The following is a 14,121-nucleotide window of genomic DNA, read 5'->3' as shown; positions in this document are numbered from 1 at the left end:
ACCACACATGGAGTAAGAAAGAAGATCACTGAAAACAGGAATGAAATTGAACTACATGCTACATCTGTAACAATGCCTGTACCCTCTCTGGAGTTGTATAAATCAGCTACCAATTTTCTCAGATTTTACCTATGAAATTTTTCCCTCAGGTTTGAGGGAAATGTCACAATTTTCTTACTATAAAATAATCTATATTTGAGGATTGAGGGAGATGAAAAGGAGGACTGAAGGGAGCCCGAAAAATAATCAACAGAAAGAAGTTTGTTCCCTGCACTCCAATTAACAACTTGAAGTTAATGTTTTATTTTCATAGTTACCTGTGCATTTCTTGATATTGCTGTTTCTTTTTCCATGTGATCCTAGCTTGCATCCAAAGTTCTCCTCCCAAAATTCTGCAAACCATACATTTCTTCGATTGTTAGCAAGTGTTCTGCTCCGAAAATATCTATCAAATCCTACATTAAGGAGAAGTCAGAGAAAAAAAAGAAAAGTATTAGAATATGATACAGCATAGAGATAGTTATTTAAAGACAACAGTGGATTTTGTAGAGATTTCATAACAAGAAAAAGTCTTAAGTACAAACTACTTTACTTAAGATATTTTAAGTGCATATAAGTATTTAAGGATTAAAAATTACTGTATGTTTTACTATTCTGTATTTACAGTAGAACAAAACATGTTTAAATAGCTACAGCAATTGAAACCTGTTTAAACCTAACCAGATCCTAAGAAGCAGGAGCTGCACCAACCTAATTCCTACAGTCCAGCAGTCAGGATCAAACTGTGACCAACACATACCATTGTGATTAAGCCCTTCACAAAATATTTCCAGGGGCTAGCTTCTCCGAGTAGCATCCACATTGCTCAGTGTTTCTAATAGTTTACCAGTTTAGAGCACTTATGCAGACAAGTAGGAGGTGTCACTATGTACGCTCTGGGGAATGAGGTCATTCAAACCAACAACTTCCACTTGCCAGAAGCATGCCTCATATGCTGGGTCATAAACTGTGTTAACACAGTGGCTGCTTAAAGCAACATATATCAACAGTTTAGGGAGCACAAAGCAGAACCTAGATGCATCTCCTTCCAGAAAAATGAGCTAACTCATATCATCCATCTGATGTTCTCCCTTTTTGTCCCAGAGAACCACCAGGCTGTGAATAAGAAACTCTCTAAATTGTTAGTCACCTACTCCCTACGTGCTCTAATTAGTAGGCAATTATAGGACTGTCTAATTGCAAATTCAGCACCTCCTTATCTTGGAGCTATATTAAAAACAAATAAAACCTAGTAAAACAAAGAAAGAGGCCTGCTCATTCCTTTACTGAAACTATTGCTTATCCTTTTGGGAAAAAACTCCAGGCTCCAGTCCTGAATGAATGGAAACCTCCTCACACATGCCAGAGCTCTGCAGATGTCCAAAGGAGGGACAGATTTCAGATATAGTCTTTTTTTTTTTTTTTTTTTTGGCTAGATGTTTCCTACTTAACATTCTGGAGTTATCACTGCTTGGAGATATTTGACTCTATCCCTACCCTGACAACAGAGCTAAATAGCTAAATCAGGGGTTTGAATTCTGCTGCGAGGGCTAAGTAGTGAAAAGTTAAAAGGTAAATGATATAGAACTTCAATTCTTAACTGGATTGAGCTTCAAATCAATAGATAGATCCAAATCATGATCTCCTCAACTCCCAAGGACACGTGTACTGAACTCAAGTACCTAATCCCATCTGAAGAGATATATGGAACTATTAAATGAATATTGGATTGAGCCACATGACTCAAGTTCCTTAGCTGCGTAGCTTCCCCCGAACTCAAGGGCTACATGATGTTTCTTTTTTTCTTTCTTTCTTCCTAAAAGGGTTAAGGTGTTTGAATATTATTGGAAAACCAGTTTTTTGTGTCATGTGCTTTCCTACCATCAATTGAGGCTCTTTTGGGAAGAATGGTTACTGCTCCTTCTGCAATCTCTTCCTGCTGCTGCACCGGTGAAATTTTTGATCCCCAACTATCTGAGCCAATCCAAAGGAAATGTCCAGACTGATTAGCTTTTTTGGCTGCTTCTAGTATTCGCCTGCAAATAAACAAACAAATGACTAACTAAATAAACTGCATTTACAAAGAATTTTTTGATTAGAGTCCCTCCAAAACGTTAATTCCGGATATGTATAAATAAGATCACTCTAAGCAATTAGCCAATAGTTTTTACATTCTAAAGCATATTCAACAACAGGCATAGACAACTCAAGCAACAACACTGTACAAGTGGATTTGATTCATCTTTAGCCTTTTTTTTTTTAGTATTCTTATTGGTTTCTTCCTTTTCAGTCACTGAATAACAATCTACCGGAGCTGCATTCTTAGTAACTAAGAAGTCGTTAGATCTCCGTGGAGCAAACAGCAGTATGCAATTGCAACTGAATTTCTTACTGAGAATTTTTACTTTGAATTGAATCTGAAACCTCCTGTGTATTCCATTATTCATCATCAAATTGTGCATCTCTGTGAAGAAGGAACATCTCTGATATACAAAATTAAGAAACAAGCACCTAATATCATCTTCATTTGCAAACATGATCACTGCTCGAGCATTTGGAGTTTCCAGCAGGCGCTTGATGATCTTGTCAAATTCTCCTGGTCTTGGTTCCCGAGGGATTTTGAGTGACTGAGCAATGCAAACACCTCCTGAGGGAAAAAAAAAAAAAATCTGAATTTTAACACTTTAAATATCCACACCTTAAATAACCCATAGCTAAGTAGGCAGGCAAAGAAGCAAGATCTAATCTGAGAAATGGCAGCTTAGCCAGAAGTTACCTTATCTATGCACTTTGAAATATGCCCTGTACAAGCTTATGCACTTACTAGTGTGTTAAAGATTACAACACAGTTACTTGGTATTTTATTTTTTGCAAAAAATTTAAAAGAGCATCCTGAGCTGGATCCTTGGGCACCATCACTGGCTCAGCTGCATACAGTTCCACGGACTTACCCCGATTTATGGCAATTGAGAATCCAAGTTTGTGACAGGATTGCATTTAACCTTGGAGCTGCAGTTTAACAGTTATCTTATGTTCATAATGTGGTTCCTGAGGTCAGGTATTAGCACACACCTCTGCTTTTTCAGCAGACAGTATATGGTTAACAATAAATGCTGTGGATACAGAACTTAAGTGGAGAACTTGAAGTTTTCTCTTATGAACAAATACATAAAGATCTCCTCAAATTGTTATTATGATATTCTTAATTAAGTTGCCTTAATTATTTAAGAGGTTTTGGGTTGTCATTGAAACTTCTGAATTACTAATCAGCAAATGAACACAAACTCAAGGATGATATTTATAGCTCTTCCTGACAGAAGGAGGAAGGAACTAACTGAAATCCTTACATTTTACCTGTCCTGCAAAAGGGCGCAGCTTTCTACAGAAACTCAATAATTTCCAGAGGCATTTATACACCAGTGCAGAGGAAACTGGCGTCCAGTTAGAACAGAGTCCTGTAGATGTGTCTGAGCAGACAAAGAAAGAAATTCACTGAGAGCCTAGTTCCTGAAACACTGAGTCCAGACTGGCACCAAATTTCTATTCCAGTCAGTCTTTCAGTGTTTATGTTTGGTAGTTTGTTTGTTTTAATTATTTTTCCTTTAAAAACTATTGCCCAGATTCTCACTGGTATATCTAACTCCCACCGATATTTGCCGTTCCCAGTTGTTATTCACAAAATAATAGTCTCTTGTAAAGAGCCCGATCATTAATAAAATCAGAAAATTAAGAAAACACAGAATTATTTGTTTCTAGCAAAAGACAACAACATGTTACTAGACAAAGACAAACCAAATGATGAATTTTGCTTCTCTGCTTCTCAGTACTTCCACACTGAGGATTGCTTTCAGTGTGAGTAAGAATAAAAATACACCTTAAAAGAGCTGTTCTATTTGTAATGAATGCTAGTGGTTATTTTCTGACGTAGAAAATCATTCTGCACATATATATCTCTGTATAGGAAAGGTAATTAAAAAACTAAATCACATATAGCTGCCTGTATTGTATACAGAGAGGCTTTCCAACCTACCCAATGGTCCTGTCAACTCTTATCAAAATGTCAACCTCACTTATTGTAAAGTACTTCACAAATTAAGATGATACACATTGTCAGTGATAGAATTTAAAAAAAAAGAAAAAAAATAGTGACCCAAACAGATGCAGCATGGGATGTACAGCTTCCTGAAGAAGTTCCTAGAGGTTTCTTGTGTTAGCTTTTTAAAAGTAAATGTATTTAGCCTTTAAGTTGAACAAACAAACAAACAAGGTATTTATGAAATCTTTTTTTAAAATTTCTTTTACTCAAATGTAACATTTAGTAAAATATTACGGATCCATTATCACAACCTGTTCTGCCTTTGCAGAATCTCATCCACTTCAATAGTTCTTTGCACGGGCAAAGAACTGAGGTACAATCAAGTCTACACATGGCATAAATGAAGCACAGAATTATCAACTGCCAGTAAAAAATACTGAATTTTTATTTACTTCACATGAAAGTAATAAAATGTGTAGATGATAATAGCTGCTTTTTTTACAAAAATTGTTTGCACTCATTTATTTACTATCTATCTGTGAATTACACTGAGATGCAAAAATAAATAATTTATTCTATCTATCTGCTTTAAATTGAAATATTGTTCCTTTTTCTGGCAACGCTTTTCTCCTCGTTTTCATGAACAGCCCGGCTCCCCATGAGGGCTGGCTAATTTGCTAATAAGAACAGATGAGATACTATATCAGGTGACCCTCATATTCACCAGATACCTTTGACAATCCATTAATGAAAAGATTGACACAGTATCAAAAAAGCTTTAGTGTTCATATATTCTAAATCGATATTAAGCTATTGTGATAGACACGCATAAAGCCCTTTACTGCAACCTCTTTCTGAGGCAACAGGGCTGCACACCTGGCAATGAAATGTAAAAGACATATTCAACAGATACCCTATAGGTTTAGATAATAGCAATTTGCTGTAAAGAAAAAATCTGAAAAACAACACTAAGCTCTCAACCGTCCCCAAAGTCATTCAGGCACAAGAGGTAAAACGGATCCTAAAAAAATGACATAAAGGAATAATTCGTTACCTCATAAATTTTGAGAGTTCATTTTTCAACCATTTCTATTCATGCAATGGCCCTTAGGAAAAAATATTTGCTCCACATGAAATGCAAATATTACAAAATGCATGTATATAATATACTATATACTGCCATCTGCAATCATTCTGGAGTGGATATCAAGCAGTGAAAAACTGCTGTATCCAAAAAGCTATTTTCAGTCAAAATGGTGTAGAAGAAACACCATTCCATCACTGCAGCAGCGAGTTTAATCATGACTGTGCTGCGCATCTTATCATCTTTACATTGAAGAACGTGTGAAGTACTAACAGGAACAAAATAAAATGCACTTCAACCTTATTGCTACATTTATAATGAATTCTGCAAGCTATCTCCTGACACACAAAACACTTTGTGTACACCCATACCCACATACTGCACATACAGCCGTTGCTCAAACAAATAACAGGATATCGGTTTTCGGCTAATGATGAAACACTAGATCCACAAAGGTGCTTACAACATTACGTTATCCAACCTCTAGGCATCTTGGTGCCTTTGAAATCTACAGCCTGGGCTAGATGCCCAGACACAGAGGGAGATGAGTATTTAGCGATAGGATTCATAGGAGCCAACAAACTGAAAAAGGAGTTAGCTTTTCCTCCAAAACAGCTGAGGAATACAAATACACAAATACGAACAATGTTACATCAGTGATAATAACCATCTATTTGTCTTCTGTTTAACAGCTACCAAGTGTGATATCCCAGCACCTGGGGTCACGGGACTCAGGTGATGGACTATGGAGAGAGGGAGAGCGGAGGTGAAAGCTGGAAACTGGGCTCACAGCGGGCACTGCTCCATTCCTAAAACCAGGGCTCTTTCCCTCGTCTCTAGAGTGGTCTCTGCGCCATGGTTCACAGCTCATAATTCATGTGTTTTTAAAAGAGGGACATAACCAGGCCTGCTCTACAGTAATACATTGTTTAGTTGTTTTATCCATTATGATAAAAATCACGTATTGTTCAGTGCTAGACCTGGCTTGCTTACAGGCACTCTGTACAACACAGCTTATGGGAAATAGGATATCACTGAGGAGGTATGTTTTTGAAAAACTGGTGGATTTTGAAGATATCGTCAGTATGCTGGATCAATAGGCTTTTTCCTTTCTTTTGTGCTTCTACAACAATAGTTCTACCAGTGAAAAAATCAAATAAAAGGGAAACGTAGTACCTGCATCATTTTGATGGTTACACTTATGGTGATTTTAAAATGATAAATATTCATTTTACCTCTGATGGGTTCTGAAGTCACAAGATGGCATGCTAATTGTAAACCATTAAATACTCAAGTATGCGGAGGTGTGTGTCAGTAGAAGTGATGCTGAATGTGTATTTGGAAAACAGCAAGCAGACTTTGTCAAAAAATTGCACTAACAAATGCCTTTCCTAAAGCAAGGACTGAAAGATCAAGCAGAAAGTAAGTACAAGGGCCATATTCTCTCCTGCTCCTACTACGATCCAGCACTCTGCATGCCAGACCAATGAAGTGAGAGTCACACGAAAGCGTATTTGTACCAGAAAAGATGGAGGAAAAGTTTTCGTTTCAAGCATGTTCAGCGATGGGAGCACAACTATACAATTCAGAACTAATATTTCTCCTTGAAACTATTTTATCTTCCCATTTGTATACTTAGCCTTACCATTATAAAAGGGAAAGGGATCAAGGTATGCACTTGCTTTGACAATCTCGTTTCTTAGAATAGAGGCACACGTCACCTCACTCAATACACATCATTGCAATCCAATTATTTCATGGCAGCTTCATCACAAATCACATTGTTCCTTTAAAAGTTCAAGGAAAACAGCAAGAGCATTTCTGGGACCCAATCCTGCCTGACAGGACTTTCTCAGCTGCCTTCTAGTATATGTTTTCTTTTTTAAGATGAGTTAGATGCCACTGGTCACTAGGGCAAGAAAATTGTAATACAGGCCTGTGGAAAGTCTTCAAAAGACATTATAGAAAAATGTGGAGACAAAGAAGAAAGTTCTTATTCCAGGTAGGGGAACAGTTGCCAGAGACTCAGAAGCGTCAGTCAGAAATTCTCCTCTGAGGCAAGCAGGGTGCTGCCACAGGCAGACACAGCTTATCCGAGGTGGAGGCTCTGCATTTCTGACTTCACCATGTGATGCAAGAGCACGTGAGGAAAATTAGACAATTAGATTTCTTCTTCTCTTCCAGTTTTTCTTAAATCCAGACCTGTTAATATTGAAGATCTGGTTCAATGGTGAAGATTACTGGAGAAATTAAAAACAAGATGCTCTACTCTTAAGTTCTACTAACAAAAATCAGGTGACCTTGTGACTTACTGAATCTATCAACACCTCCTTTTTAAGCAGCCAGTTCACCACTCAACAAATTTGGATGGTAAGAAATCTAAATACTAAATAAAAATAAGGCAAACGACTACTCTGCATTGCACTTACTTTTACTGATGCTGATAATCAGGACTTTTAGGAATTTGTGTATCTCTAGATGCCCCTAGCAATAATTTTCTCTAATAAGACTCAGTGGGAAGTGACACCTAGGAAAAAAAAATTACAAGTTCAAGATCAAATTTCGCAAGCAATAGTTCTTCAGAATGTAAATGTTTTCCTTGGTGCAAGACTAAGAGAAAAAATGAGAAGCGTCCATACTGCAGCGGGGACGTCTGAATGCAACCATGCACAGGTTCCAGAGCTGCCTTCACTTAACTACCCCCAAAAACATATGATCAGTGATTTAGTTGTACAGACCTCAGGGTAGGTTAGCTTCATGAATAAGAACCCAAGATCTCCATAGGTTCTGCTGCTCCCACTGAAGTACATGCCATGGCGTCTTTATTGCTATTCATGACCAAAGTTAGAAAAATAAAAGTTCATTCGAGTTTACCTCCTTAGCTCCAGTCACCAACTGACTGCAGCAAGGAACTAACCTAATCTCTTGCAGCTTTTCATTTCCTCAGAAGCTCACCAAATACCTCAGCAAATAATTCAGTTACTTTTGTGAAAATGGTTAGTTCTTTGGTCAATTGTGGCAATGCTTTTTGATGCAAGGTAATAGAACGAAAAACAGTAAAAAATGTATCATAGTTTGATTTGAATGCAGAAAGTGGCACACACTATCCAATACACTAAAACACAATCAAGCACGAGAGATTTTGTTATAATCTTTTAAGAGCCAAATACAGTGTGCATTTTGAACCCATAGGTAGTGCTTTTTCATATGTTTAAGTCAAAATGCATCTTCTCAAAAACCTTTACTGTTTATGATAAAGCTTTTTTTGGTGCGCAAGCAGGTCAAAGCAAGTGCTTTGTTCACTAACATGTCAGCTATATTCATTAGCTTTTCTACTCAAAACTAACAGTCTTTAAAAGTGCAAAGTGTCAGGTTTTTAGGCCTTAGGCAAAGGCCTTTTAGTGATGGATTTTATTAGATCTTCCTTTTTTCATTTATCTGAAAATAAAAATGCTTTAAAACGTTCTCAACCGTAAAAAAGCAAAAATTCAGGTAAATATAACTTACCCATTCCTTTTAAACTGTATTTTACATTTCTACATGTATTTATAGGCATATAGCCACGCATATCTCACAAACGCATGCACTCACAGATACTTACATCATAGGCAAAACAGCTGTTACTTCTAAAACAGAAAAAGAAGAAGGAAAAAAAAAATAGCTCTGGTTCCACAGAAAACCATGGGCTATTGGCTTCAGTGACCAGAGTCTATCTCTAAGGTAACAAGAAGCAAGAGAGAGGTCTGTTATTTTATACTTTCACTCTGAATAGCAAAAAAATCCTTTTTTTTTTTTCCTGAAGAAATACTATTGAATGTACCACTAGAGCTTTCATTAACACAGGCCTCTGAAGGGAAATAACTGCAAGGGATATTCTCATCATCATCAAACCTAATAAAAAAAATTTTTTTACAGGTTTACAAAAAAACAACACATATTTCATTCTTGCTTTGACTTTTCCTTGCTGTTTGTGTAAATGAAAGCCAGCTTGCACAGTCCTGAAAGTGAGAGGCTAAAAGAAGAATTAATCTGTAGTGGGGATGTTTGTGAATGGGTGAAAATCACATACCCAGCAAAAAAAGCCTGAATAAATGAGTTTTGGAAGGCTATGAGAGAGGAATTTTCCTCCAAACAATGAATCACTGTATATCTAGTTCATAGAGGACATGGGATGCTCAGAAAACCTTTGAAACAATTTGTGACCAAAAGAATCTAACTGAAATTGGTCTACGCTTACATTTACCTATCAGTTGTTGCAACGCTTTCACGGCTATATCCTCTGTTATCGTCGCAGTGGATATGAATACCTCTCCCTGAAAAAAAGTAGTTCATTCTGCTTGCAAATTTGCAACTTGCAAAGCACAATATGAAAAAATAAATAATGCTACTATGTTCCATTTTCTTGATACGTGTTAATACGTATCCTCATCTTTAATGAGGAAGGGAGGCCTTCTTTTTGTTGGTTTTCTATGGATTGGGAAAACATAGGGGGCTAGTTTTTCATAAACTCCTAAATTCTAAAAGGTTTTCAAATTGTTTTGTTAAGTTAACATCAGCTCTGATCTATAACAGAATAAAAGCGTGAATCACATTCCGGCCTGTGGTCACCTATCAGATATTGTCCTCTGAAACTAAATTTGCTTGCATTTGGCTGTTATTTTCTCGTCCTTTTCTCTAAGATTCCCAGTGTTGGTGGGCCTGAGTTACACGGTAAAGATTTAGATTCAATGGTTTAGGGAGTTTAGATGCCAGTAGCTGCTTCAAGTTAATTCTAGAGGTGAGTCAAATACAAAAACTGCCAGTTTACCTGCAACTACAGAGCTGATGAATTGTCCCAGTTGCCCCACCCTGCAAAGGTCTTGGTTAAAACCTGGCACCATATTCACAGGCACAGTACCAGCAGTCCTGTGTAACATATTGCTCTTTGTCACCACCAGTTTCTAAGGTCTCACATTCTCCTGTCACACAGCTGGGGAGACCTTTCACTGAATGCAGTCAGCTGAAGCTGCAGCCCACAATGTTCATATCAGATGTGCATACTCAGCATCATGGAGATGGCGTAAGAGCTTCTGGCATTCCTTAGAACTACGTTCAGGCAGGAGAAGAAACCACCATGAAAAAGCTTGGATTTTGCACAAAACATTTGTTTTTAAGGAATGTAATCTTTCTTCTTTTAGGGTAAATTATCCCTCCTAGGCATCTTTTGTTTAGATTTTATTCCATATCTTGCCTGCTTATTTTAAATATTTTATCAGTTATATAAGAGATTCTGCTTAGTTAAATTTTCCTGGACTGCCTGATGCTTCTTCCTGTTATTGCAGTGTTCAGAGACTGGCTTTAGTCATATCTGTTGAACTTATATACACAGGCAGGTAACCTGACTGTTAATCCTGCCTTCTACGAAAAATAGCAGTAATGATTAATCTTTTCATTCTAAACCTCTTGATCTCCTTTAACAAGCAGAGAACTTCTTTGGGGTAGTAATGAGGCAAATTACCACGCACTCATCTTCTTTATACCCTTAACAGAGGACTGGGGCATAACAGGGAAGACTACTGTGGAAGCATCCATCATTCTTTTTCACCAGTTTAATTCATTTATAGTAGAGATCCATTTCCCTCATTCTTCCCAACATAGGAACTTGCAGACTATGATTAGCTTGTACAGTGCTTCAGGTCTTCATCTTTCTAAACACCCATTGAAGACATAGTGATATTAAGAAACACAGCAATACTTCTTTTATAATACAGCAGTAAAATAAAGGAATGAGTTAGTGAGTGAACAAAGGAATCATTCAGTAGCCTTCCATATAAATAATAATCATACTGAAGCCAATATAACTTTAGAAACGTAACTGAATGAGAGTTGGCTGCAAAGCCACTGTAGCTTTAACAAAGTCTGTGGCTTTATGTTACGAGATTTCGATCAGAGAACTCTGATGGTGTCTCTATGCATTTAATACCAAGTGGTACAACATCCCTTGAGAAGAAGTTTAGGAGTAAGTGGATCTACTAATTAGTATTTTCTTGCAGCATGTTGAGGTGAATGCTTTGCTTAATTCATAAAGCTCTAGGGGAAAGGTACCAGGTGAAAAGTGACTAACCAAGAGACGCGCTTCAGAGGGATACAACAGTCCTGAGGACTTACAGCCAAAGAAAGAAGCAGTAAAGCGTTGAGAAGATCTGCGCATGCAATAGAAGACAGCTTGTAAATCAGACATGCACGTTAGTCTGCTTTAAGGCATGTAGCACCAGCTTAGAAATGATGGGGCAGGAGAACGTTTTTCACTTCAGTCATTTTAACCCTAGACTATAATAAATGCTGATAAGATAATTCCTGAATCTTGGACAAAAGGAACCCTGTACATATAAAATATAATGCAGAGATATAGCACTGATTACTTTTACAAAATGTCCAATTACTCACACCTGGATTTTGCTTAAGCATGTGAATATTTCCAGTAACTTTCCTAGATAAATCCTAGCTTGTAAATGATACAGCAGGCACATATCTGTGTCACTTTTTCCTGAATAAGGACTGAATAAGAATATAAGTATCCTTGTAAATTGAATCACTTGAAGGTGGTTAGATTCAGTTATTACCAGATTAAGGATTATGGACAGGAAGTCTGACAGATTGTCTGATTCAGGCCCACTCCCACCATTTGTAAAATGGTAGGGGTGCACACCTTGCTGGCTTGTATGGACATTAAACAAGTAGTGAAAAGCTTCTGTGAAACTGCTGCAAGTCTGCCTCCTAACCTTCTCCCTTCCCTGTGTCCAGTGCTCTGTGGCAGTTCTTCTTGACAAAGCTTTCTCCGCCTCTTGCCTTGTTGGGAAATGACCAACAAGTAAGACGGAAGTCTGCTCATACTTAAGTAAGTCTGTCAAGGGCTGTATTAGGCCAGGCCACATGCCTGCCTAGTACTTCCTCCTTCTCCAAGATGGTAAGAACATGGTTTCACTCTTACCAGACACTCTGAAAAGAACAGAGGCTGTGCCTAACACCAAAGAAGGAAAAACGTGGGGAGACAGCTATTATCCACACAAGAAGAAACAGGAGAGAACCTGTTCTTTCCCTTACTAATGTAAAACTAATACTAATAACTAATGTAAAATCACACGTAATTAGAGGAATCCTGGCTCAGCTGCTTCTATGCAAGTAAAAGCCATACTACAGGAAATCACCATCAGCTGAAAAAAGAAAGAGAAGGAGCTGGTTGCTTTATGATAGATTAGGTATTGAAGAAGCAGTAAAAAAAGGACCTAGTGACTGGCAAAAGATGTCTGCAGCTCACTCCCTTCTAATAAACTGCTTAATAGAGCCAGCATATTTTGCAGACAATGAAGCAAAAAGAAACAACTACGCAGAAAAAACCTACAATGGCTAAGTACAAAATTACTTCTAGTACAGACTCTGAATATTACACAGTAGTGGACACCATTATGTTGTTAATACAGGCTGAAATAAAAACCTATTTTACTGTGAATCTAGTCTCCACATAGAACTTTGATCAACAAACTCTCTCATCAAGGGCCTGGTGGATTTTTCTATGGCCATGCTACTCATTTGGTCACCTGGTTTCAATAATTTGACATGTACATTCTATTACTTATAATATTTTTAAGCATCGTTCATTATGTTTTTCTTTTTCCCAAAGGCTATCAAAAATTATAGCAGACAAAATTCTGTTATGCATGGAGCACTTATATCTTACTCATTATCAAAGAAAAATGCAGATATACATGTTGTTAAAATTAATTAATTATGAACTATATTTCCCATCAAACCTGTCAAAGAAGTAACAGAGTTAAAAAGAAGGTATTCAATTTACCTTGTGTTACAATTTGAATAAAGATACATGATTAGCCCCATGGACTCATAAGAAAGAAACTCCACCTTGCACTAACAAAAAATTCATCCTCTATTAACCAATGAAAGTAACAAGCCAGAATAGACAATGAAGATAACATACAAGACAAAGGGAAGATAATAAAGCAAGAACGACCAGAGAACTGTGCTACATTCATTTTTCTGTATAATGCTGAAGTAATAGTGCTAATCCTAAAACAAAATCTTCTGTAAATGCTTAGCACTAAAATAATAATATGCCTTTGTTTGCAATACTTTATGATTAATCACTGTCAAGTTTTGAAGTGAAAAAATGAGCAGTGGGGATGAGTCCTTTATTCTCCAGACTTCCAAAGAACTTCTGCTACAGAATATCTTTAGTTCTGCCAAGGGAAAGAAGAGAGGAACAAGAAAGGGACACAACTCTTCTCAAACTCTTGACAATGAAGCCACCTTGGGACTTTTCACTGAAATATACGAGTCAGACATTGTTTACAAATCCCAGGAGAATTCAAGAAAAGTTCCTAAATATTGGAATGTTTAAATTTTAACTTTTTCAAACTTTGAATTCTAAAAGCAGACAAAATAACACAATTTCAAGCCCATTTTTCTACATCAAAATAAGTAGGTACGCCAAGCTCCACTAAATTTAATATTTGAAAAGGTATTCCCATTAGGAATGCTTTTGTTGCTATTTAGAAAATGTTTCAAGTGTATCAGAAGATGGAGGAGCAGAAGGAAATTATTTTCAGTAGCAAAAAACAAGCAACAAGCAAAAGCCCTGAAGAGCACAAAAAACTTCTACCCCTTCTTTTTTTGTGTATGTTTTCTGTGCAGATGGACTGACTTATTTTACAACCAAAAAAAAAAGCCAAAAAATGAAAATCAGAGGAATATGGAAGAGTGAAAAAGAGACATGAACTGCAGACTAGCACTAGCAATAACTTGAAGATAAATTTAACCCCAGTGGAGAAAAGCAGCATAATATATATACACAACAACAGTTTAAGAAACCCAAGGCCCTGTGTACAATACCCCTCTCTACATTACAAGAGGACAAGTTAGGAATCGTGAGTTTGCTATGCTCATGCACTTCAATGCTGTGGCATGT

General features: G+C 37.1%; 1 protein-coding gene across 4 annotated transcripts in view; it reads right to left on the bottom strand.

Moving 5' to 3' along the window:
- GRM8 (glutamate metabotropic receptor 8) overlaps positions 1–14,121 on the bottom strand; it is a 345,111-nt gene that overhangs the window by 188,830 nt on the left and 142,160 nt on the right. For all 4 annotated transcript variants that reach the window (XM_009686395.2, XM_009686397.2, XM_068931743.1 and 1 more), the window contains exons 4-6: positions 2,551–2,686; positions 1,921–2,075; positions 318–455 (exon numbers count right to left, since the gene is read on the bottom strand). In XM_009686395.2, coding sequence (XP_009684690.1) covers positions 318–455; positions 1,921–2,075; positions 2,551–2,686 — 429 coding nt within the window. The remainder of the gene's footprint in view (positions 1–317; positions 456–1,920; positions 2,076–2,550; positions 2,687–14,121) is intronic.

The sequence above is a fragment of the Struthio camelus genome, chromosome 1 (assembly GCF_040807025.1).
Source record: "Struthio camelus isolate bStrCam1 chromosome 1, bStrCam1.hap1, whole genome shotgun sequence".
NCBI classification, from domain to species: Eukaryota; Metazoa; Chordata; class Aves; order Struthioniformes; family Struthionidae; genus Struthio; species Struthio camelus.
Note: the sequence above shows the minus strand (reverse complement) of the source record. Positions and strands in the feature narration are given on the sequence as shown.